Source organism: Mesocricetus auratus, unplaced genomic scaffold (assembly GCF_017639785.1).
Source record: "Mesocricetus auratus isolate SY011 unplaced genomic scaffold, BCM_Maur_2.0 Super-Scaffold_100006, whole genome shotgun sequence".
Lineage (NCBI taxonomy): Eukaryota > Metazoa > Chordata > Mammalia > Rodentia > Cricetidae > Mesocricetus > Mesocricetus auratus.
The window spans coordinates 50,238,782-50,261,871 of NW_024429190.1; the positions used below are offsets into that span (position 1 = coordinate 50,238,782).

The 23,090-nt window shown below is 37.3% G+C and overlaps 1 protein-coding gene and 1 long non-coding RNA gene across 2 annotated transcripts in view; one reads left to right on the plus strand and one right to left on the minus strand.

Moving 5' to 3' along the window:
* The window catches only part of Gabrb1 (gamma-aminobutyric acid type A receptor subunit beta1), a 418,614-nt gene that overhangs the window by 153,965 nt on the left and 241,559 nt on the right, over nucleotides 1-23,090 (plus strand). Inside the window, exon 4 of the mRNA XM_005080793.3 lies at nucleotides 4,303-4,523. Coding sequence (XP_005080850.1) covers nucleotides 4,303-4,523 — 221 coding nt within the window. The remainder of the gene's footprint in view (nucleotides 1-4,302; nucleotides 4,524-23,090) is intronic.
* Nucleotides 18,490-23,090, minus strand: part of LOC121140835 — a 46,516-nt gene continuing 41,915 nt past the window's right edge. The window contains exon 3 of the long non-coding RNA XR_005877773.1: nucleotides 18,490-18,817. This is a non-coding gene — a long non-coding RNA (uncharacterized LOC121140835). The remainder of the gene's footprint in view (nucleotides 18,818-23,090) is intronic.

Genomic DNA, 23,090 nt, shown 5'->3' on the forward strand with positions numbered 1-23,090 from the left:
TAAAAACTCTAAACAGTATGTTTCAAGTACAGATATTTCTGAAACAGTGATGTAAGACTTTGAAGTGTTTAGTGATGCTAAAAGGAAAGTCATTTCATGGAAGACAGTTTTCTTAGTCTGGAGAAGGATGTTCAACTATGAACACTTTGAAGGAACTAGTTCTTTGTGGTGGGTGCTCTGACATACATAGTAGTATGTTCAGAAGACGTTTATCATCTCCTCACAGATGCGGTACCATTGCCCAGCTGTCACAGACAGACCTTTCTTCAGATGTTGCTGAAGGTATTTTGAAAGACAAAATCCTTGTGACTTTACAACCACAGATATAATAACACTGAATGTGTCTGTTTTCCACAGAAAGAAAGGCTTTTATTTAATACAATGTCTTCCGTGAACCTTCATTGAGTGTTGCTGATTTGATATGCTCTCCCTTTCAATGAGTCAAACTCTCTTATGCCTGAATTAGCTTGACCAATTTCATTAGCAATCTCACACCCACTAATCCCATTAATTTACTTGGTGTCAGAGAATCCCCTTTGGCCTGTAGTTTTTCTATCAACATCACACTTGCCCTAACGAGTAGCTTGCATACTGCAGAAAGCCAAGTGAATGTTTGTACTAGTGCCAGACTCATACCTGAAAGTAGAATTCTTTCAGTGCTCCTGGCTAAGAAGCAAGAATTTCTTTCTGAATTTTTTCAGATCTCTTTTGAGTACTTTGAACTAATGAAAACCTTGTAGAGATACAAAAGTGCAGTAAAACAAAGTACAACAAACGTCTACATTTTTTTCATCTAAAGTAACATACCCAGCTATGGTTGTAGGTTTTTTTAGAGTTGTATGTGACTTGTAACATTTTATAAAGGCATGGATAAGAGGAATAATGTGTATGTAATAAATGTAGTAATGTAGTAAATGTAGTAAATGATTTCTCTGATGTGTAAAGCAAAACTTCTTTCCAAGAATAACTAACCAAACTGACAAGGCTACTTTGTGAACAAAAAAATGGTAATCGACAGGAAATCTCAGCCCAAAAGAGAGAGATTGTCATCATGTGTGCCATATTATATAGAGAAATGAAACACATATATTGCTATACTTTAGGTCTCTCCATACAGTTCATCATACTACTATAATCAATATCTACAAAAATTATTTATTTGGATTCTTAATCTGACTTACTGATATCATACAAGAGGCCCAAATGCAGGCTACTAGACTGAGAAATGTTTAGAATACCAGATTTAAGAGATGCTCATTCCAGTCACTTGTATTTCAATGTAATGCATCAGCATACAGGATTTTCCTTGGGTTATTTCTTAACATAACTTGGGAATGTCACTGCTCTAATTTAACACCATGATGTAATTCTTGTTCAATATTTTTTTAAAACAAAATGAGTTTTGTGTAGCAAAGGTCTCACTAGATGCATATAGTTATTTCTCTATGGAAAATGAAAGAGCCTGCAAAGATGGAAGGAAAGAAGCCACAAACACACATATATGTACATACATGAATACATACACATATTCACACATAGACAATCACATACACTTTCATAAAGGTAAATCTTTTATATTATTTTATGCTTACATTAATTCATTCTTTCAACTCCATGCTGTTTGCTTACCACAAGATATATTTTATTTAAAACATTCAATATATTAATTGGTGACTATTATATATACTTATCATGCATGGCATGATTTTTTCTTTTTTATTTAAATTATAAACAAACTTGCTTCATATATCAATTCCAGCTCCCTCTCCCTTCCCTCCTCCCCCACCTCCCCCACCAGGCCCCTCAGCTCCCTACTCAATCCCCACTCTATTCCCCAGAGAGGGTGAGGCCCTCTATGGGGAATCTCCAGAGATTCTTTTTTTACTTCATTTTAAAAAATAACTTAATTTACATCCCAATTGAAGTTTCCCCTCCTTCCTCTCATCACATTCCCTTCTCATACCTCCCCTTAACCCCATCCCCTCAACCATCTCCTCCTCTGTTTTTTCAGAAAGGGGCAGGCCTCTCATGGGTATCAATAAAGCATGGCATATTAAGTTTCAGAAGTACTTGCACCTCCTCTTGTATTTAGGCTGAGCAAAGCAATACTGCATAGGAACAGGTTCCCCAAAGCTAGCTAAAACATTAGGAATAGCTCCTAATCCCACTGTTATGAGTCCCAGGAGTAGTCCAAGCTACACAATTGTCATATATGCAGAGAGCCTAGGTCAATCCCATGCAGGCTTCTCAGTTGTTGGTTCAGACTCTGAGATCCTATGAGCCTAGAATAGTTGTTTCTGTGGGTTTACTTGCGATATCCTTGGCCCTTCTGACTCCTACTATCATTCCTCCCTCTCTTCAGCAGAATTTCCTGAGCTGAGCACAACATTTTTAAAACTTTACATATTATGAATTTCATAAATTGAGTATTTAACATAGTCATTACTTCACACACTTGTCAAGAAGTCTACTCTTTCAATTTTCAAGATTATGCCTTTTTACCCTCAAAGATCACACCCTAAAACTTGGAAACTCTGTGTGTGTGCATACATGCGTGCGTGCGTGCATGCGTGTGTGTGTGTGTGTGTGTGTGTGTGTGTGTGTGTGTGTTGGGGGGAGAGTATGTGTTCATGTACATGTGAAGGAAAACTAATGTTTCAGACTGTTCAATGGTTCTGTGTATGGTCAGCATTGAAATGTAGACATTCTTGCCTTTGAGTAATGAAGAATGCCTCTGCATTAGTGCCAGATGGTTTCTAAGTAAATTGTGAGTGTTCCCAAAAATACTGTTTAAAGATGTGGCAATTGCTTATATAGAATCAGTATCGTCTTATGATGTAGCATTTTTCAGAGTTACATATACATAATGATATGTTGGCAATCTACACAGATGACCAGACATAAGCCTCGTCATTTGAGTCAGTGACTCCGCATTTCTCTACCAACGCCAGGACACACAGTGTGTACTGTAGGTTCTTATTGGTTGGCCATCTGTAAAGCATTCACAGTGACTGTTTATTATTATTATTATTATTATTATTATTATTATTATTATTATTATTTTAGAATTTTCACCTGAAAGACCTCATGATTTTACTGCTACAAAATGATTTTCTTGTAATAGTCACTTATATTTTGTGCTGATAGAATTCTTTAAAATGAAAAGATAGCTAAAGAAGTACAGTAATGACCACCATTACTCTAGCATACTACCTATACTAAGCATACTACCTATACTAAGCATGCTACATATACTAAGCATACTACCTATACTAAGCATACTACCTATACTAAGCATGCTACATATACTAAGCATACTACATATACTAAGCATACTACATATACTAAGCCCAGATATTTATGTCACTTCCTGACAGAGAAAAGTGTGGTCAGTTCACCTCATTTTAAGCTTTTGCAGAAAGTAGGAAAGCATACTATTAAATATAAATCCAGAGCTGAACCTAAATCCTTTTTTTACATGGAGCAGTGATAACATAATCAACTTGATCATTTATACCACTGGCATCAGTCTTTAGGCTATATTATTCCCTTTGTCTATGTATGAATTATAATAGATTTTCAGGACGCACAAGCATTATAAAGATCCAGAGACAGGCAACTGATAACATTTAAGAGTTAAACAGAGCACTAGTCATTCAAAAATCATTGTAGTTAGAAAATCATATTCTCTTTTTAAGAGCACCCACTTTAAGTAATATACAGAGCTAAGGTTCCACTCTGAAATAAAGCTGGAAGTATAATATCCAGGAGTGAATATTTTTGTTGGGTCTCTTGCAAGGTTTTTCCTATTATGTTATTGCCTTAAAATTTAACCTTAAAATCCAGTTCCATATATTTGCTCTATCTTGGTGAACTGCTCATATGCATTCAGGCACTGCCCCAGGACTTCTAACATACATGTTGTTCTGTGCTTGGTGGTAAAAATTTAAATGTATCTCTTGGGTAACATGGGAAAGGACTCTAGGCATCTACAATACCACTTTTACAGGTTCTTCTAATAAAATTTATTGATTCATATTTTAGTGTTTATGTATAAGATGCTGTGTCAGGGAGCATGTGTGTTGTGGAACACTTGTGTCAGTAAAAAGGTAACTTTGTGGAGTCAATTTTCATCTTCCATCTTTCCATGAGTTCCAGAGAATGAACTTAGCCTTTTAGGTTTGTGCTGCAAACATGCTTACTCTCTGTGCCTTCTTTCTGACCCTGTATTCTTGGATTCTCAGTAAATGGCCTGAAATGATGATGATACTAAAATTCTTGTGTTTTTTCCTTCTTTCACAGGATTATACACTCACCATGTATTTCCAGCAGTCTTGGAAGGACAAGAGGCTTTCATACTCTGGAATCCCATTAAACCTGACCCTTGACAACAGGGTAGCTGACCAACTCTGGGTACCAGACACCTACTTTCTCAATGACAAGAAATCATTTGTGCATGGGGTCACAGTGAAAAACCGAATGATAAGGCTGCATCCTGATGGAACTGTCCTCTATGGACTACGGTAAATGCTTTCCTAATGCCTTGCTTTCTGTCACTGTTTTGTTTCCTAGTTTTATAAGTTGGCAGAAGGGAGAGAAGCAAGGAAGAGATAGGCTTATAAGCATAGCCAGCATATCTTTGGCCAGAAAAATCTTGCAGTCTGTTTAAGCTCAAAGTAGACAGCTTTGTCCACCAAGTGTAAGTGAGAAGTTTTTGTCTTGACCACCAAATAATAAACAAAGCAGCAAAATTTGTCATTGGAAATAAATTTAAAGTTATATCCTTTTTCGCCAATTGTTTGATTATCTAAGAACGAATCAGACAGAACTGAGATAGGCTTTGAGTGTTGCATATCATTTCTTGATTAAGAAAGAAAACGAAACAGTTTTTGAAGGAAATGGAAATTGTGGGGCAACTTTGAGAAAAATCATAATAGTTTCATTTCCTTCACTTTTTTATATTTTAGCCTCTATATTTAGGTTTATAATTCAATTGATCTATAAACTGTTTTGGGACATTTTGCAAGAGCTCCAGATTGGGGTTCAGTTTTCCCAGAGAGTTTAGTTTATTTGGGTATCATTGGCTGAAAAATTTTTTTGTTTGGATTGTGCTAATAACATTGATTAAATACATAGGAGGATTTTCATACAGTCATCTGTGTCCCACTGTTCTATTTATTTAGACCCACACAGGGTCATTCTCTTTTAATTCAGGTGGCTCTAAGCCAAATCGTGGAGGCAAAATGTATATCACTTTTAATCTTATATTTATATTTTGAGTTGTTTGAAAGTTTACATTCTTCATGTGTTACTATAACTTTTAGAAACCAATTTGTCCCATCTATTACATAATGCCCATAAGTCTATTATGAAGAATTGCTGAGTCAATTGGTTAGTAAGGGAATAATTAACATAAAAAAATTACAAAGCTTTCTAACACATGAATATATCTTTCATTTCTTTGGGCTATCATTCATTTATATCAGCTACTTTCTATATCATAGTTGTTTTTATGACTCAAGTAAAAAGACAATTGTGTCTTTGACTTAGGTCAGCAATGTTTTATACACTTACAACATTTCATTTGATTTTTCTTATTTACTAAGTCATAAAAATGTTATAAACATGTATAGATGGCTACTGGTGTAATTGAAGGCTTAATAATTTAAAAAACTAAGCTTTGTTTCAAAAGTTACTTCTTTTATCAAAACTGCAACTAAATTGTGACTTGTTTAAAACTTGGGTATCACCTTGGAAAGTTCTTTTAGAAGCAAAATATTTAGAAAAAGCAATAGACTTTATCACCAGTCCATTGCTGGGGAGCAAAAATGTAGCTATATGTTTGGGAACAATGAAGGTCACAGTCCCAGTTTAGACATTCACCTCAGGCATTTTAGAAATTATTGGCAGCATCTAACAATGGGAACTGCATCAAGAAAAATAACACTGGAGAACTATGAGGTTGACACACATTCATTTTACAACTTTAAATGCTGTGCTCTGGGCATGCTATGGCTGTGGGCCACATGTATTCACAACAGACACGATCACACCAGTTAAAAATTGCAATATTCAGTGGGAAGGGAATCTCTAAACTATATCCCTGGCTGAGAACTACAGTCATTGATGGCTGCTGAAGGGAGAAAAGTTACTTTTGTCTGGAAGTATCGTCACTGGTAGGTTCCCCTCAGTAGATGATGAACCACCAATATGAATATATATAAAATTGTTAGGGAGGACATGAGGTTGTAAGGCAGAGGTGATGGGAGGGTCTTAGAGGAAGTTGGGAGACGTATGAGGAATGATATGATGAAGATGCATTATATAAAATATACTAAATTTTCAAGTAATAAATTAAAAAAGGAGAGAAAATTGAGACACATATGGCCTATGGTTTGTCTAAGGCCACCAAGAAACAATGGCAGAATTAGGACCAAAATTCAGGTATCCTTCCTCTCAAATCTTAGTTTATCAATTCTATTCCCATTAAAATATACTTAATAATAAATATTCCCTTCCAAGTTAAACAGCACTGTTTTCTACTCTTTAGAAACAATCCAAGCCTGTGTAGACTTTAACTTTTGAACAGACAATAATGACTATCCAAAGAGAAACACAAACTATGCATCCATCGCAAGAATTCCAATCTCTTCATAGAATACTCTTTCTCATCAAGGACCTGATCTCCACTTTAGTGTGTCCCCTTCCTTCTTTTCTTCTCTTTCATCTTCTTTGTTTTTTTCTTTCACCAGAAGCTGTTATCACCCAAGAGACCAAAAGTTTAATAGAGACTATGTGATATCTGAAGCTAGAGGACAGACGTTGGGCTTGACATTCACACATTTCTGATTCCTTGACCTTGAACAAATATACAAATTTGATGAGCCTAAGTGTTATCATATGTAGTGAAAGCTTAATATTCCCTAACTGATTATTGAGATGACCTTAAGAAGTAATTACTATGAGAATGAGTACATAGTATGTTCTGAATCATAGTTCTCTAAATTGTGCTTCATAGGATGCTGTAAATTTGACTTCTGATTGGCTCTCTAGTTCCTGGAAATACTAATGATTAGAACACAGATGCAGTTGTCCAATTAAGAAAACACTCAATGGAGTGCTCCATATGTGCCTCCATTCACTATTCTGACCCTGAGAATAGTTTTCCAGGAGTCAAGGGGGCTTCTACTGTGGCAGAGCAAGCAGCATCTGGAAAGGAGGGCCAAGAAACTCTCAGTTTACACAGTCCCCGTCCCATAGTCAGCCATTTGCACTCCTTGGGCTTCCATCACATTTCATTTATCATCCTATCTACCAAATCCCATTCACTTTAATTCCTTAGAGATAACATTTCCTAGTTGTAAAAAATGAAGATCTGTCTGATTCTCATAAAAGCTTTTTAAAAGAATATCTATCATTTGTCATTCTTAAGCACACAAAGCAGGAAGTCCTTATCATCTAACATACGTTTTGGCGTCTTCAGGACTGTACAGTACTTATTTTAGACATGAGTAATTGAGACAATGATGCTGATGGCTTTATCCATTTTCATAAGTCCAGATAATAGTCATTGTGAATGGACCCATATATTAACAACTAATTTTAGCAATGGTTGGATTGATGTACCCAAAGTCCCTCAAGCCTGCTTTTCCATGATCATAAAACATTTTTAAATTAAATAGATTTTTCTGATTTCAAACTTAATATGAGATGCTGTTATTTTTTAAGTTCTATGAAAGTACAAGATCTTTTAAAAGCACTCTAAGTCAGATTTTACACCAACATGTAGTACCTTCTCCTGTAAGTACTAGAACAGAATGGCATATGATATAGGATAATACTGCATCACCAGGCTACTATATAACAGGTCTCTAGCACACCAATACTTATGCACTTTGCTCTTGAGTGACCTCTGCTGTGAGAAATGCATTATTCTAAGGGGAAATACTGTCACCACTATTACATCTTTTTAAATAGAAGTTGGTGTCTAATCTATAACCGTGAACCTCCTCATATCCACTAAAGCCAGCAAAGTCATTCATTTTCTTAGCAAGTCCCTCAATGCCGCATATCAAGTCCTTAAAATTCCCCTTCCTTTCCTCCTGCTCTGTATTTTTTTCTAAGGAAGATTTCTCTTTTCTCTAGGTTAATGTCTTAACAATAGCATCTAATCTTATTATTGCATGGTCTTTAGACTCAGCACCATGTTTTGCTTACATCTTCAGACCTTTCTTTGTATTGATTTCTTTGCTTTGGTTTTTCTCTTTGAGTTCCAATCTTCTCACAAACTTGATTTCCTCTCCTTTATAACTACTCACTCCTCAGTTCCCATCAGCAAGGCTCCTACCCATGCTACTTGCTTAAGCAGCTATGCCAATAGTTACTAAAGTCATTGCTCACTCTCTGCTTGACTTCTTTGGATGATTTCATGATGACCGGTACTGACTCAGGGGTTTATCTTTTATCTCTAATGTGTGCTGTAGCAGTTATCCCAGCTTTGACCTGCTCACTTAATTGAACAATAGTAAGTATTTAAACCCCCAACAGTAGCAAGAGCCAAGGAAAGTTTTGTAATTGGGTACCCAGTATCTGATTTTGAATGTTCTGCCATTCTACCTAACACACTGCTTATTACATGTCATTTGTTTTTCTTCCATACTAGGACAGCCTCATGTCCCAAGCGATAGTAAAGCCATCAGCATCTTGGTAACTCAGCACAAACTGCTAGACATCTTCATCCCTGAGACCTAATGTGTTACCTCTAACCTGTGCTGTTTAACCATTTCTCCTGCTTACAAACCATTTGTTCCATCTAAATTAACAGCTTTACTCACCATCTATCATTCTTTGGCCATTTTCCTTGCTCAGTTTTTCTACTTATTTATCATTACCATCAGGACTCTTCTCCTAGAAACCTCTTCCCTGGCACCCAAATTTGGTTTCAATTCTCTGTCTGGAGTCCAAGAACGTCTAGCTGTTTTCCTAAATATCTCTAAGAGATTTCAAGTTAAATTATGCACTGAATATTGAAAAAAATCTGCAGAAAATTATAATTTAATGGGACAGCATAGATGCACATTACCGCAACTCTTGTTTGTTGAAAGACCTCCCTTCTCTGCCTGAAAATGGATAGTCTATGTGTGCCTGTGTCCACACTTCCTCCTTCATGTGGGCATCACTCCTCCCCATGATAACTCTTTCCTATTTTCCTTCTTTGTCTTGAAATCACCCCTAGATTTCTTCAATGGAGAATACACATTCTTCCTATCCCAGAGGAAGACTCACTTCTAACACATCACAATTTAGTCTCACCAAGAGCTCTGGATTTGCAACTCTTTTGCAACACTTGTATTTTCTGTGTCTTGGAGATGGTCATTTTTTCTGTAAAATTAAAGAATGCATAATTGTTGAATATACAAACTGTATTTCCCTAATCTCTCCAAACTAAATGATCGCCCTGCAAATGTTTGTAAAAGCAACATTAATATGTGCATAATGCACTTACCTGACTCATAGTCATCGGCTGCAGTGTTTCTTTTTATCTAAATGATGGCTTTTAAGCAAAGAGTGATTATTGCTATCAGTGACCAGATGTATTCGGTCTCTTATGCAAACACCGTCCAGATGGTTGCACACTCCAGCTCTCTCCAAGGCCCATACATTAGGGGGCTAAAAGACTGTTGGTTTTTTCCTTAAAAAATGATAGTCATGGAATAATTTAATTATGTGAAGACATTTAGTGGAGAATTTAACCTCCCAAGAATTCTCCCTCCTCCTTTTATCTCCCTCTTTTAACTCTGCCAGTCCTGTCCTTTTTTATTTTACAGGGCTTCTTCCTCTATCTTCTATTGGAACTGTGTCCAGGACCATATAAGTTTAAGAATCTGTGAAAGATTCTGTAGATGAGTGGGTAACCCACTCACAGGAAGACTTAGTGTGTGTATTTAGGAGTCTGCACATATTCTGAGCATCCACAGACTCTATATGTCACATCATTTTAATTAACATTTATGGATATGCCCACATAAGATTTATCTATATCTATATTTATCTATAACCACATATACACATTTGGAACTATACTATAGCCAGCCCTTTATTTGGTACTCCACTTACATTGCCACATTTAGTTGTGCCTTGACCCTACAAGCTATCCATTTTAAGAAGGTGGCATGGTGTTTTATGGTACCATGAAATCTAGCTCTCAAGGAGACAGGTTTTAGGTTAGTTCCTAAAGGAAGGAAGTTACCAAAATTCTTACCCAGCTGTGATGTCTATGAGTCACAAAAATGACCCTAAGGGTGCAGTAGAGGCACTTGTATCTTTGTGGTAATCAGTGACTCTGTAATTGGATTTAAGACTCACTCAACAAGAGAAAAACCATGCCTGTTACTTCAAATCTAGTCAACTACACAGGGTTAGTGAAACCATAAATCTTAGAGAAGAACCTATAGTTCCACTTTTAATAAGCCAGAATAATCCCTAGCTACACTATAAGTGTGTGTATGTCACAAATGAGTGTAGTCACTTTGTGCTTTTTAAATTCCATTTAAATTTGTCTCATAATATACAATACATTTACATGGTTCAAAATGCAAAATCCAAGACAAGAAAAAACTTGCTTTTCTTGTTGCTTCCCCTTCCCTCCATTATATTCTTGCCACTTAGATATGATCATTTTCAATTGTTTGATATCTCTCTTCCACATTTAAAGATATACGTGAATGTTCATTTCTTTGCTTTGGTTCTGAGCTTAGCCTTTAACGGCTGAGCCATCTCTTCAGCCCACATTTCTTTGCTTTGGAAGGTATCACAGTACAACTGCTCTGTTTCTTAAAGCCACTTTTGCAAAATACCTATAAAAGTTGAAAGCAGTGTTGAACCTGTCTTCTCATTTCACTATTCATGTTCTTATCCCCTGCATAAAGCCCCTTAATATCCTTCATATACAATTCTTTAAAGATCATTTGTGCTTGTCTGTGTTTCTATGTACAGTGTCTTTATTGTTCTCCATCATAGAAATAAAAATAATTGCAGAAGATCACAGCATATAAAAGTAACTAAATATTGTGAACATTTTCAACTCTATGAATTTTTGTTAAGTCCTCCAACACATATCAATGAGTTCATGTTCCAAAATGAATTTCCTGAACTTTGGCATCACAAATGAGGCTATTGCTCACCAGAAGCCCGGTGTGAGTCTCCAGAGCACGCCTACTGTATTTGTACCACTAGCTCTACTCCAAATTGATTTTATGATATTCTTGGCAGTGCCTGACCACGGATTGTATGTGAGAATAAAATCAATGACTACACTTATATTGACTGTAAAAGTTTCTCACATTCCCTTGGAGGATCATCTTATCCTGCCTTGGTCTTTATGATAAAGCAACTAAGAAGCAGAGGCAATTATCTTGATAATACAAATTCCAAAGCATAAAAATGTATAGATACCACTATTGATTTCCAGAGCAGTTTGGAGGTCCTAAATGTTTCATATTATCTTTTTGTATTGATTGAGACCCTGAAAACTGTTCTCTCTTCTAAAACTTGGCCCACACAGAGTAGTTATGATTGCATTAAAGAGCTCTTTGGCAGCTTGCAGGGAGCTCACTGAGGCATACACTAAGCAACAGCACCATAGAGTTGAATGCAGAGAATGGATGCATGGGCTAATGTGGTGTTTTGCAGAGGACTGGCTGATATTGACAAATGTACTTCGTAGGAGAAAGGAGCTTGTTTTGACTGGAAGAAAAAGAAAATGAACCATGCATAAACAATATGGAGATAAAGAATGCTTGGAGACTCTCCTTACAGTTTCCACTGAAGGGCAGGCTTGGTATGCCTCTCACTGTTTAGTGGCCTTATGTGGTATAGCTTCATCAGTCAAATACAGAGAAATCCATTTAAAATGGTTTCCAGGGAAAGCACTGCTGTATTTGCCTAAGATTTTAATGAATAAGTAATCATATGAAAATATTTATGATTAAATGATGTTTCTTAAGGTCTCTCTCATACATATAGTGTTGTGACTAATTTAAATACTTAATAAGCCATTTATATAATTGTGCATTTATTATAGCATCTGTGTGACCATGTGGTCTGTGGAAGTGTCATTATGATTAATGCTCTGTAATTAATATAGAATATTATATACAAACAATGACCAAATAATATTTTAAAATATACCCTAAATTCACAATCTTGGTTAAGTATCCTAGGGGAAAATACCAAGAGGGCACTGTTAGAATGCAGGAAAGAGTGAGAAAAAAGTGGAAGAGGAGGAAGTTGGAGGCAAGGATGGAAAGGACCAGAAGGGAGTCCAATAGCTCCAAGATGTGTCAAAAGTTTAGCTCCTTTTTACATTGTAAAAGATACCAACCGTCAAGAAGATTTATTAGGTTCTATAACCATGTGTTAAAATTCTGTTCCTTTAATTGAGTGTGTATCTCTCTCTCTCTCTCTCTCTCTCTCTCTCTCTCTCTCTCTCTCTCTCTCTCTGTGTGTGTGTGTGTGTGTGTGTGTACACATATGTGTACATGAGCCCAAAGAGTCAGAGCTCTCTGTACCTGAAGTTACATGTTTACATATGGTTGTGAGCTACCAGACATGGGTGCTAAGAACTGAACTTGAATCATTTGTAAGAACAATATACAGTCTTAGCCTTTGAGGTATGTTTCCAGCCCCTCCTGTGTAAAATCACTAAAGCAATTTTCTCCAAAACCCTTAACTTTTTGATAAAGACCTCATTACAAAATTTCCATACTTTTTGTCCCAATCATCTGTAAACATTGACTCATTTTACTTGCACATGTATATGTATGAATATGTACAAATATTTTAGTGTAATTTCATTATCTTTGAATTTGGAAAAACATTTTTATGTAGGCATCAAGTTAATTAAAAAATAAGATGCTTTGTTTACAATAATCATTCTTGTCTTTTAGATTTGAGATAACAGCATTATGGGTACATTAAGGATAAACAGATTAATGGCTGCAAACACAATATCCATTAGCATATAGTAAGGACCAAATAACTTTAATTTTCATATCAGTCATGTGATGTATGTGCATGATACTTAGATAACAAGCATATGCTGTTCACACTCTCATCAGCACTAGCATAAAAATTTAACTTCTCTTTGAAAACCTTTTGAGGCACCAAGTTGAAGCTAGTCTCCATTCCACACTATGTTGTAGATCTCAGATAGTGAAATGATCAGCTGAGGATCCATAGTTTTACTGCACTGTGATTTAACTTCTAGTTTTGTATATCAAATGCAGGCCATAGGGTATTTCTCAAATATAGAATTCTCCTGCAGATTTTGTATTGGATATAATACTATACCTGCTCTGTCATTTTCCATTTTCAAGTATTACATCAAGCATTACAATACCCAGATATGGTGGCTTTAAATTTTGCATCAATAGCAAGCTTGTGGATATTTTCAACCTCTCATCACCATTATGGAAGCAGAAATTTATGTTAGTCTAAAACAGAGATGCCATGAAGGGTCTCTGGAAGGCTGCATGCTATGACAATGCAATAAAAAATATTCTTTGAGCTGACTCACATTTGCAAGTCAACCAACGTAGTCAGTCAGTGGGGTCTTCACGGTACCTAGTGTTGCCTTGCTACCTGCAAAAGAGGTAACACATTTACTGGAATGAGTGCCTTGGTTCTCCAGGGTATTTCAGCCCCAGGACATATTTGGAGAGGATAACTGACTCTTTTTAGTCTCGGCTTGGGAACATGGAGTGCTATGTTCAAATAGACTGTGCTGCTCCTCCAGAACACAGACAGTCACAGGGAAGAACCAACAGCTCAGCGTGCACTCAAGCTGGGAAGCAGATCCTGCTTCTCCGTACCTCCCAGGAAAAAGGCATGCTTTACCTTTCCTACATCTTTTTTGTTATTTTTAATAAAGATAAGATGCAACCTATTATCCAGCATCTAATAAAATTGCAGTGAACTGGAGCTGAAAGAATAGACTAACCCATTTCCTTCTAATTACAAGGAAGTGACTTGCTTCTTTTCAGTGCCTTTGAAGAGGGAAAAAGGTGTAATAATGGCAAATAATTAGCCTGCATGGCATATTTTAAAGAGGGCAGGTGCAACCCAATCCAGATCTCTGTCTTGAGTGTCCTGAATGCAGCTGCTGATCAACTGCTCTGCACAGATGTCTTCAAAACATTTTAAAAACTGCCCCACTCCCCAAACAGAGACCCTTAGCTTCCCCACAGAAGTATTTTCCACAGTTCTGTTCCTTCCGTTTTTCAATTTAAAAGCTCAGTGGCTGCTGTATTTGTTTCATAAACAGTATCCAAACAGTGAGCAAGTGTATTGCTTTCTGTTCTTATGACAGACAATAAAAGTGTCTGATTGTATGGGCTAACAAAGGGTGAAAAGAGATGGAAGGGAGATGAAGTCTAAGTGCAGGGCAACAAAGAAAGCCCTTAACACTCGAGGAAGCAGGAGGAGCAGAGGAAATTCAGAAGCCACAGCTATCTAAGGCAGGAGGGAGGCCAGAGGAGCATGGTGTCCTGGAAGCAGAGTAAAGAAAGTGTCAACTGTATGAGGTCGGGTAAATTTAAATACTGATAAAATTGACCACCAAAGGTAATAGTGTAAGGGTTATGGAGGCTTTGCTATGATGGGACTGGGTGCAGTGATCAGGCGAATTATGAAATGGAGTGGAAGAGACATAGATGAGTGGCACTGTAAACAGTAAACACATTGATCTGGCAAAAAGACATGGCAGAGAGGGAAAAATTTGGTGAGTTGGGGGAGGGAAGAGATACCGAGACAATGTCTTAAGAAAGTGAGAAAGTATCAGATCAGCTCCAAATAAAAGTGGCTGAACCTAAGCCAGCAGCTTGCAAAGCTCATTCATCAAAGCTTGAGAGAAGTCAAAGTCTCCAGATACAAGCACATGCAGAAATCTGTGTGGCAGTATTAATTACCACAATAACTCATTATGAAAAGTAATCCCATTTCCCCTTCTCAAAATGGGTAAACTGAGGCAGCACCAGCCGTTTAGATAACTTGCTTATGGCAGCATGGTTGAAACAGAGCCATGTAGAATCCAAAACCAAACAATCTACATTAAAGACCTGAGTGGCCACACATTGTTCTAGAGGGATGCTCTCTCAGCCTGGACACATGGGGAAGAGCCTAGGTCCTGCACTGGATGAAGTGGCAGACTCTAGAGATTGCCCCTCCCCCAAGGAGGGCCTCACCATCCCTGAGGAATGATGTGGGAATTGGGTGGCTGGCTGGGAGGGTTGGTGGAGGGACAAGGGAGGAGGGGTGGGAGAGGGAGCTGGGATTGGCATGTGAAGCATTTATGTTTTTAATTTAAATAAAAACATATATTGAGGGAAAAAAGAAGAGCAACAACAATTCTTAACCACTGAGCCATATCTCCCCCTATACTGGGGGGTAGAATTCTATAGTTTTTTTTTTGAAAAATAGTTTCATTAGATAGTCCAGGCTAGCTTTGAAGTTGGCTGGTATTTCAGACATGTTCTGTGATGTCTAGACTAGCCATGGTTTTAAATATCTCATGAAAATGGAGGTGAAATATAGAAGGAAATAGGGAAGCTATAAAGTAGAGAAGTACAATAACTCATCTGAAGTAATGAAAGTCTGTTGCCTTAAAGAAGGCATAGATTTCCTCTGTGTTGAGGCTCACCCTGGGGAACTTTCAAGCAACATGTCAGTTCCATTTGTTTATCCTGTTGGATCTAATGAGGAAAAGGTCCACTCACAAATCTTTTGCTGTATAACTTTTAAAGAACCAGTGCTTTATTGCAGTGACTCTCTTGAGACAAATAAGCTGATAGAAATGGAAAGAAATAATCAAGCTTTTGAGACAGGTGGACCAGCTTCATCACCTAATTTGCATTACTCCACTGCCTTGAGACCCAGTTTCCTTATATTAAAGCAGACTTGCATACAACCACCTTGAAGTCTTAGGAGAACTATTACATATGAAGTGAGAAAAGCAGTTTTGTTTGCTGAAATTTTTTCCTTTATCCTTCTCATGCCAACACAAAATCACTAGTAATTTTGAAGCAGAACTTAGGAATCCTGGCCCCGAATGTGAGGCTGATTAAGTAGATTTTAAGTTGCATTATAACTCAGTGATGCAATCAAGTAAGGGGGAAGAATCACAGAAATTAAAAGCAAGGAACTGGAGGCTGATAGTCTTGGAATGTAACTCTTAACTTTATGCCAATAATATGACCTCGGGCATACCAATCTGTTTATACCGCCGTTTCTTGAATAAGATCAGGACTCAACCAACAACTTTCTGAGACCATTAAGTGAAGAAAGTATATTTAAAATTAGTAACCAGTTGCCTGGTGAGCACTCAGTGGTGGCTGTGCCTATTCTTAAAATTTGTCGTGTGGGCTAAGTGTCCCACCTCCTGGGGAGGTTCAAGAACTTTTGATTAACTGGAAGGTCCTTTCATGGCCCATAGAGCATCACTTGGATTACCTTTGATGATATCTGCTGCTATGTCTTAGAATCTCTCCGGTTTTGTTCAAACTAGACAAAGAAGAGGAGTTTTCTTCTCTCCTATGCTCTGGGGTTTTTGTCGTTAGATTGCGGGTCCAGAGGAGAATGCAGCCATTGTACTAGCACAGGAAACTGTGCTATTGCTCATTATTTTCAGGTACTATGTACTTTAATCTTTTGTGTCACCAGATAATTCTGTACCAAAGGAAAAAACTGTATGTGCCTAAAATACAAAGTAATCTTTATTCACCCCATATAAAGAGGGCAGTGAAGAACGTCATTTTTTTTAGAAAAAGATAAGAAAGTCTTTAAAGATTAGCCTCCTCTCTGTCTTTTATCTAGAGCTACACTTGCCAAATGAGATGCCCAGAGATTTCATTTCCTCTAAGAAGCTTAAGGAAATTGGGAGTCACGGCTGAGCACCGCATTTATGGTTGAATGTAGAGAAAATACAATATAACGAGATACTTTGCTCCAGGTCCTCCTTTCATGTTCTGCTCTTATCTGCAACTTTATTATCTTCAGTATTCAAAACGCTGTTCCATCGTAACTCTAAGAATAATCAGCCATACTTCAGTCATCCTCAGTATTATTTTCACATTGGTATGATGAAAATACCTGGCAAGAACAACTTAATGGAGGATAGTTATATTTTGGCTCATTGTTTCGAAAGGTTTTACCCATCAAGGCAGAGAGTGTGTGGAATGCAGAGCGGAGCAACTTATCTCACAGCAGAGAGAATACTGAAAGAAAAGTAGCCAGAAATAATAAACCCTCAAAAATAACCACCATGGCCCATCTCCCAAAGTTTCATCCCACATCCCAAAATGCCTAAAGTCTCCCCCAAAATCCCACCATCGGGGGATCCATTGTCCAAACAATGAGCCTAAAGAGGACACAACAGATTTAAAACCTACACATTCTACAGCATCATAGGGTTTCCTGGAAAGTCTTCCATAGCAACAAAGAGATGGCTCAGCGGTTAAGAGCACGTTATATTCCTTCAGAAGACCTGGGTTCAATTCCCAACACCCAAGTAGTGGTTGAAACTATCTGTAACTCTAATTACAGAAAAATTAGCTACCCCTTCTGGCCTCCATAGGCACCAGACTGTGTATATGGTGCACAAAATTATAAGTAGTTTAAGTATTCACATAGGTAAAATAAAAAATAAACATTCCATTGTCTTAGGGTTTTACTGCTGTGGAGAGATGCCATGACCATAGCAATTCTTATAAAGGAAAACATTTAACAGTTCAGAGGTTTAGTCATGGGAAGTATGGTGGCACATAGGCAGATATGGTGATAGAGAAGTATCTGAGAGTTCTACATCTGGATCCACAGGTATCAAGATAAGACTGTCAAACACTGGGCCAGGTTTGAGCATCTGAAACTTCAAAGCCACCTCCAGTGACACACTTTCTCCAACAGTACCACACCTACACCAACAAGGCCATAGCTCCCAGTAGGCCTATAGGGCCACTTTATTCAAACCACCATATCCTCCTCCATGACCAAGCCTTCAAGTACCTAATTTTCAGGCTTTCTAAATCCCTGCAATATCAGCCCCAAGAGGAACATATCAAGCTCTTGGAGCAAAACCGGGTACCATTAGATCATGGCTATAACAGTTTCTGAATGTAGACACGTTTCAAACTGACTACTTCCCTAACAGCCATGTGCAAACAGAAATCAGGTGGGAATCTTTAACATGGGCTTACTATTATAAACTCTGGAGCCTGCAAAGTGTGGAGATCACTAACTCCCGAAATGGCTTAATGGCTTTAACACCTCTAGGGAAAAGCACTTTGCTCTTTTTTTGTTTGTTTGTTTGTTTTTGTTTTTGTTTTTTGTTTTTGTTTTTACGAGACAGGGTTTCTCTGTATTGTTTTGGAGGCTGTCGGTCCAGCCTGGCCTCGAACTCACAGAGATCCGCCTGCCTCTGCCTTTCGAGTGCTGGGATTAAAGGCGTGTGCCACCACCGTCGGGCGCTCTTTTTGTTTTTCAAGGTGCTGGTTTCTTTAACAATTGTGACTTCTTCTTCTTCTTCTTTTTTGCAACTTCAAACATGTTTCTTTTCTGGCCAAAGTATACAACTTCACATCTTAAAATATTTTAAAGGCTTATTCATCTTTATTTTATGTTTACAGGTACTTTTGCCTATATGTATGTTTATGCACCATTTTCATGTCATACCCATGGAGGCCAGAGGAAGCTTTGAATCTTCTGGAACTAGCGTTTAGACAGTTGTAAAACATCACATGGGTGCTTGGAAATGGATCCATGTCCTCTGTAAAAGAAATAAGGAATAACTGCTGAGCCATATTTCTAGCCCTCTCTCCCCTTTGTGGTCATCTTCTATCTCTGCATTTTTACATCTTAGTCTCACTATGAATCTGGTTAAAAGCAGCCAGGAATAGCTACACCATAAACTGAGTTCTATGTTGTCTTGAAATTTTCTCTGCCAAATATTAGCCTAGTCTCTCAACTTTAGTGAGTCTTTTAGATTCAATGGCCTTTCACTTTCAGGAAGAACCAAGTGCAGGTAAATTCCTTTAATATGAATGGGCTCTAGTGTAATAACTGTAGCATCCTAGTTTCCATCTGAAGCCTCATGAGTTTGGCCTCTACAGACAGTCTTGTCTACATTTAGGTCCTGAACTGCAAGTGGAAGAACAATACATCCCCCAAACACCAGTGATCTTCCACTTCCTGCTAAGCCTCATGTTCCAAAATACCTTCAATTTTCTAGGGCAGTACAACCAGCTGGGGATCAGTGAGTCTATAGGGGATAGTTCATATTCAAACTATACATTTACTATTATTAGAAAATTTATTCCTTTGCAACATCTCTGTTGAGAAAAATACATAATATTACCAAAATAATAACTATGTACTATATTCTAAAGAAGGCAAGCAATGCCAGGTTAAACAACATATCTCTAGAATAAACAGGGCTATTTCTGTCATAATTCTCTAATGACTTCTGCTCTTCATAACTACAGACATGCACAGGGAAGACCCACTCATATGATCAATAATCTGTGTCTTAGCTCTGCTACCTTTTATTTCCTGACTTTATTAGAGAAATAAAATATTGATATTGAGGTCCAATAACCCTGAACTCTGAGTCCCTCTACATCTACTGGGGTTTTTTAGGTTCAACAATAAAAAAGATGGCAGATTCATGCTAAAGATTAGAAATTGAGGGGATGTCAGTGTTATATTAACCAGAGCCACTGATGAACACCTGGAACAGGCCAAGATATTTTTGGTTGAGTATGAATTGTTCTCCATAGCCTCGGGTATGAGAAAGGTGAGTGCCTAGTTTATGATGCTTTTTTAATAGGTTCTGAAATGTTAGATGTAGTGCCTACAATAGAGTGAAATGGCCCTGGGGCTGTTTCTTTCATTGTTATTCCTTGCCACTGGTCCCTCTTTCTGTTCTTTGTAGATTTCAAGTTATAAGGAACCAACTATATTGTATACCTTCTCTCCCTTCCAAATGTAGACACAGAAATCACAGAGAAACAAACTGGATGTCATAATGCAGTGGACCTGAAGCCTGTCATGTCAACCAACACACCTGGCCAAATTTTAAAAATTACTATTAGATCATTTGGGGGTTGTCAGATGCTTGTGCCACTGCTTATTGTGGTGTGCCTATTCTCAAGGTTGTCAAGACAGCCGTAGGTACCACCAAGAGGACACAGAGACATGATAGCATCACTCACGAGCAATACTCTCAGGTTTCCTCTGATCTTTATTTTCTCTTCCAGCATACAAAGGTTTAAAACAGTGTATATTCCATAAGAATTTTTTAAGAACTAAAGGTGAAATTTTATGTAAAACACCTACTATATAACCTAGCACAACAGTAAACATTCAACAACCTTAAATTTCTGTTAAGTTAGCCATTATATTTTTTCCATAGTAATACTTCCCAATAGAAATAGAAATATAGTTTATCCATTCACTTGTCAATATTGCTGAGATATCATTACATATAACTGACTGTACTAGGTGTTGTTATGATAAGATCATCAAAAAATAAAAACTTCGGACGACAGAGTGAAGCCTTTGTGTGGTGATATCTTGCTTGTACAAATAAAGCCTGGCTGAGGATCAGAGATTGGAACTTGCCACTAGCTAACCATAGAATTCTGGAGATCTGTACAGACAGGCAGAAAGTGAGGTAGCTGAGCAGAAATGGGATATAAGCAGGAAGAATCAGCAAATCTCTCTCTTGTCTTCTGAGACACTAAGGAGGTAATGTGTGCTATGGCTTGCTCCTTCTCTGTGATCTCTCAGTGTTTTACTCTATATCTGACTCTGGCTTATTATTATCTAGATCATTTAAGAACTCCATTTAAACCTTTGGTTTCTAGTGTTCCTAGTCCATCCTTTATCTGGCATCATGGGTGACATCCCTCTGATAGTCAAATTGCATCTACGTTGTACAGAAAACAAAGAAACATTCTAAGACTGGGCACTAAGACCTCTGATAGTCTGATCAAATGCTTTGGTCTTCCAATGTTGTAAGATGTGGACAAAGGTCCTTTTGAATTATCTTATACTTAAGATTCAAGTTCTGGTTAAAAGTGACCAACATACATAACAATACTATGCTCTCTGCACAGATAGCCACAATAAAAGACAACATCATACACTGCAATCTCATGCAAATAGAGACTCCGTTAAATAGAGAAAGTACAAATACTTTTTGTATTTAAATGTATCATTAGCCTATATAAGGGAAATATTTCAGCAAAATCCCTTTGAAAGTGGACTTTTCCTATGTAAATTTTATTTCCCCTAGACTCTCTTAGATAAAAAAAAATAACTATTTCTCAAAGTATAAAAGGGTCATACTAACTGAAGCAAGACATTAAATTGTTATGTTTGAATGGTGGAAAGTATTTCTGATAAAATAACATTAACATAAAAATTTTCAATCTTGCTGGGTGATAGTGGCACATGCCTTTAATCCCAACACTAAGGAAGCAAACGCAGGTGGATCTCTGTGAGTTCCAGCCTGGTCTACAAATTGAGTTTCAGGGCAGTCAGAGCAATATATAGAAACCCTGACTCAAAAAATGTTTTCAACCTCTTAGAGTACTCACAATAAAAGAAAAAGTTATATCAAATGACATGTGAAGAGAAAATGAATAGTCAACCTTACAATGTTTTCTGTTGTTCACCTCACCTAGAGAAAGCAAGCCTCTAAAGCAATCATCTGACTACTTTTTAAACCAGCATTGACTAAATTTGGTGTTTGTAAATGTATAGTCAAATACATTTGTTGACATTGTTGAAATTTGTTTACACTTGAGCTTTCTGACTTCCTCCTGTGGGTTTTTCCTAAGTCCTACGTGTATTTGTAGAAGAGTTAACAACTATTGTAATAGTTGGGTGTGCTGGTGTATGACTTTAATCTCAACACTCTAGAGAAAGGGCTTAGCAGATCTCTGTTAGTTCAAGGCTAGCCTGGTCGACATAGTGAGTTCCAGAACAGCCAGAGATTCATAAAGAAATAGTGAAATTCTGTCTCAATAACTAAACAAGAGCAATTGCTCCAATAACAACAGCTGTTAGTTGTCAAAGGTATTAACTGATAAGCACTGGTACTGTATCACTGAACACTTGCACCATTCTGGAAGAGTGAACCAACCCCTTTGTTTTGTTTCGTTTTGTTTGTTACATACTTAGGAATAGATACATATATATGCTTATTTCGAAGCTACACAATCCTCCTTGCACATTAAACATAAACTTAAATTTTTTATAAAAATCTGAAGATGATCTGCATTGTATATGCCTTCAATAATGTGGCAAGGTCTCCAAGTTTTCCCATTGTTTGTGTTTCTTCCTGAAATTAACTGTAAAATTTAATTACAGCTTATTTTTATGACTTTTATTAAATTTATTCATTTATTTTACATGCACATTTTCTTCTTCCTGCTCTATTCCCACCCCTCCCCCATCTCCCTCTGCTCCCATCCCGTAAAGAAAACTACTCTTCTGTTTCTATTCACCAAAAGGACAGGCCTAGCATGGGTGTCAACAAAGCATGGCATATCAAGTTGTAGTAGAACTAAGCCCTTCCCTCAGTATTAAGGCTCAGCAAGGCAACCCAGTACAGCTTATTTTTTAGCACACAGCCTTAGAACTACAACTATGGTCTTCTAAGAATCAATACTCACTTGTATTTATCAAAGGGTAGTCCTACTCTTGACTTCCTTTTCATCTTATTTTTCTTCTTGCTAGAATGGTAATGGTGACAGTCTGGTTTATTCAACTGAAAATACTTGCATTTCATACTGGCCATTTCCTGAAACTGTTAACATCTATTGAATCCTACTTTGAAAGCAAATGTTATTCAAAACCTTGGAAGTTCTGGAGTTGAGGTTTTAGTTCAGTGGTAAGATGCTTACACAGCAGGCTTGTGGCCCCAGGCTCAACACTCAGTACTGCCAGGAAAACAAAAACCGAGGGGAGGTCTGTTTTCTTTTGAATTAATATTAACAAAGAATCATGAAACTTCATTCTTTATATTCTCTTTT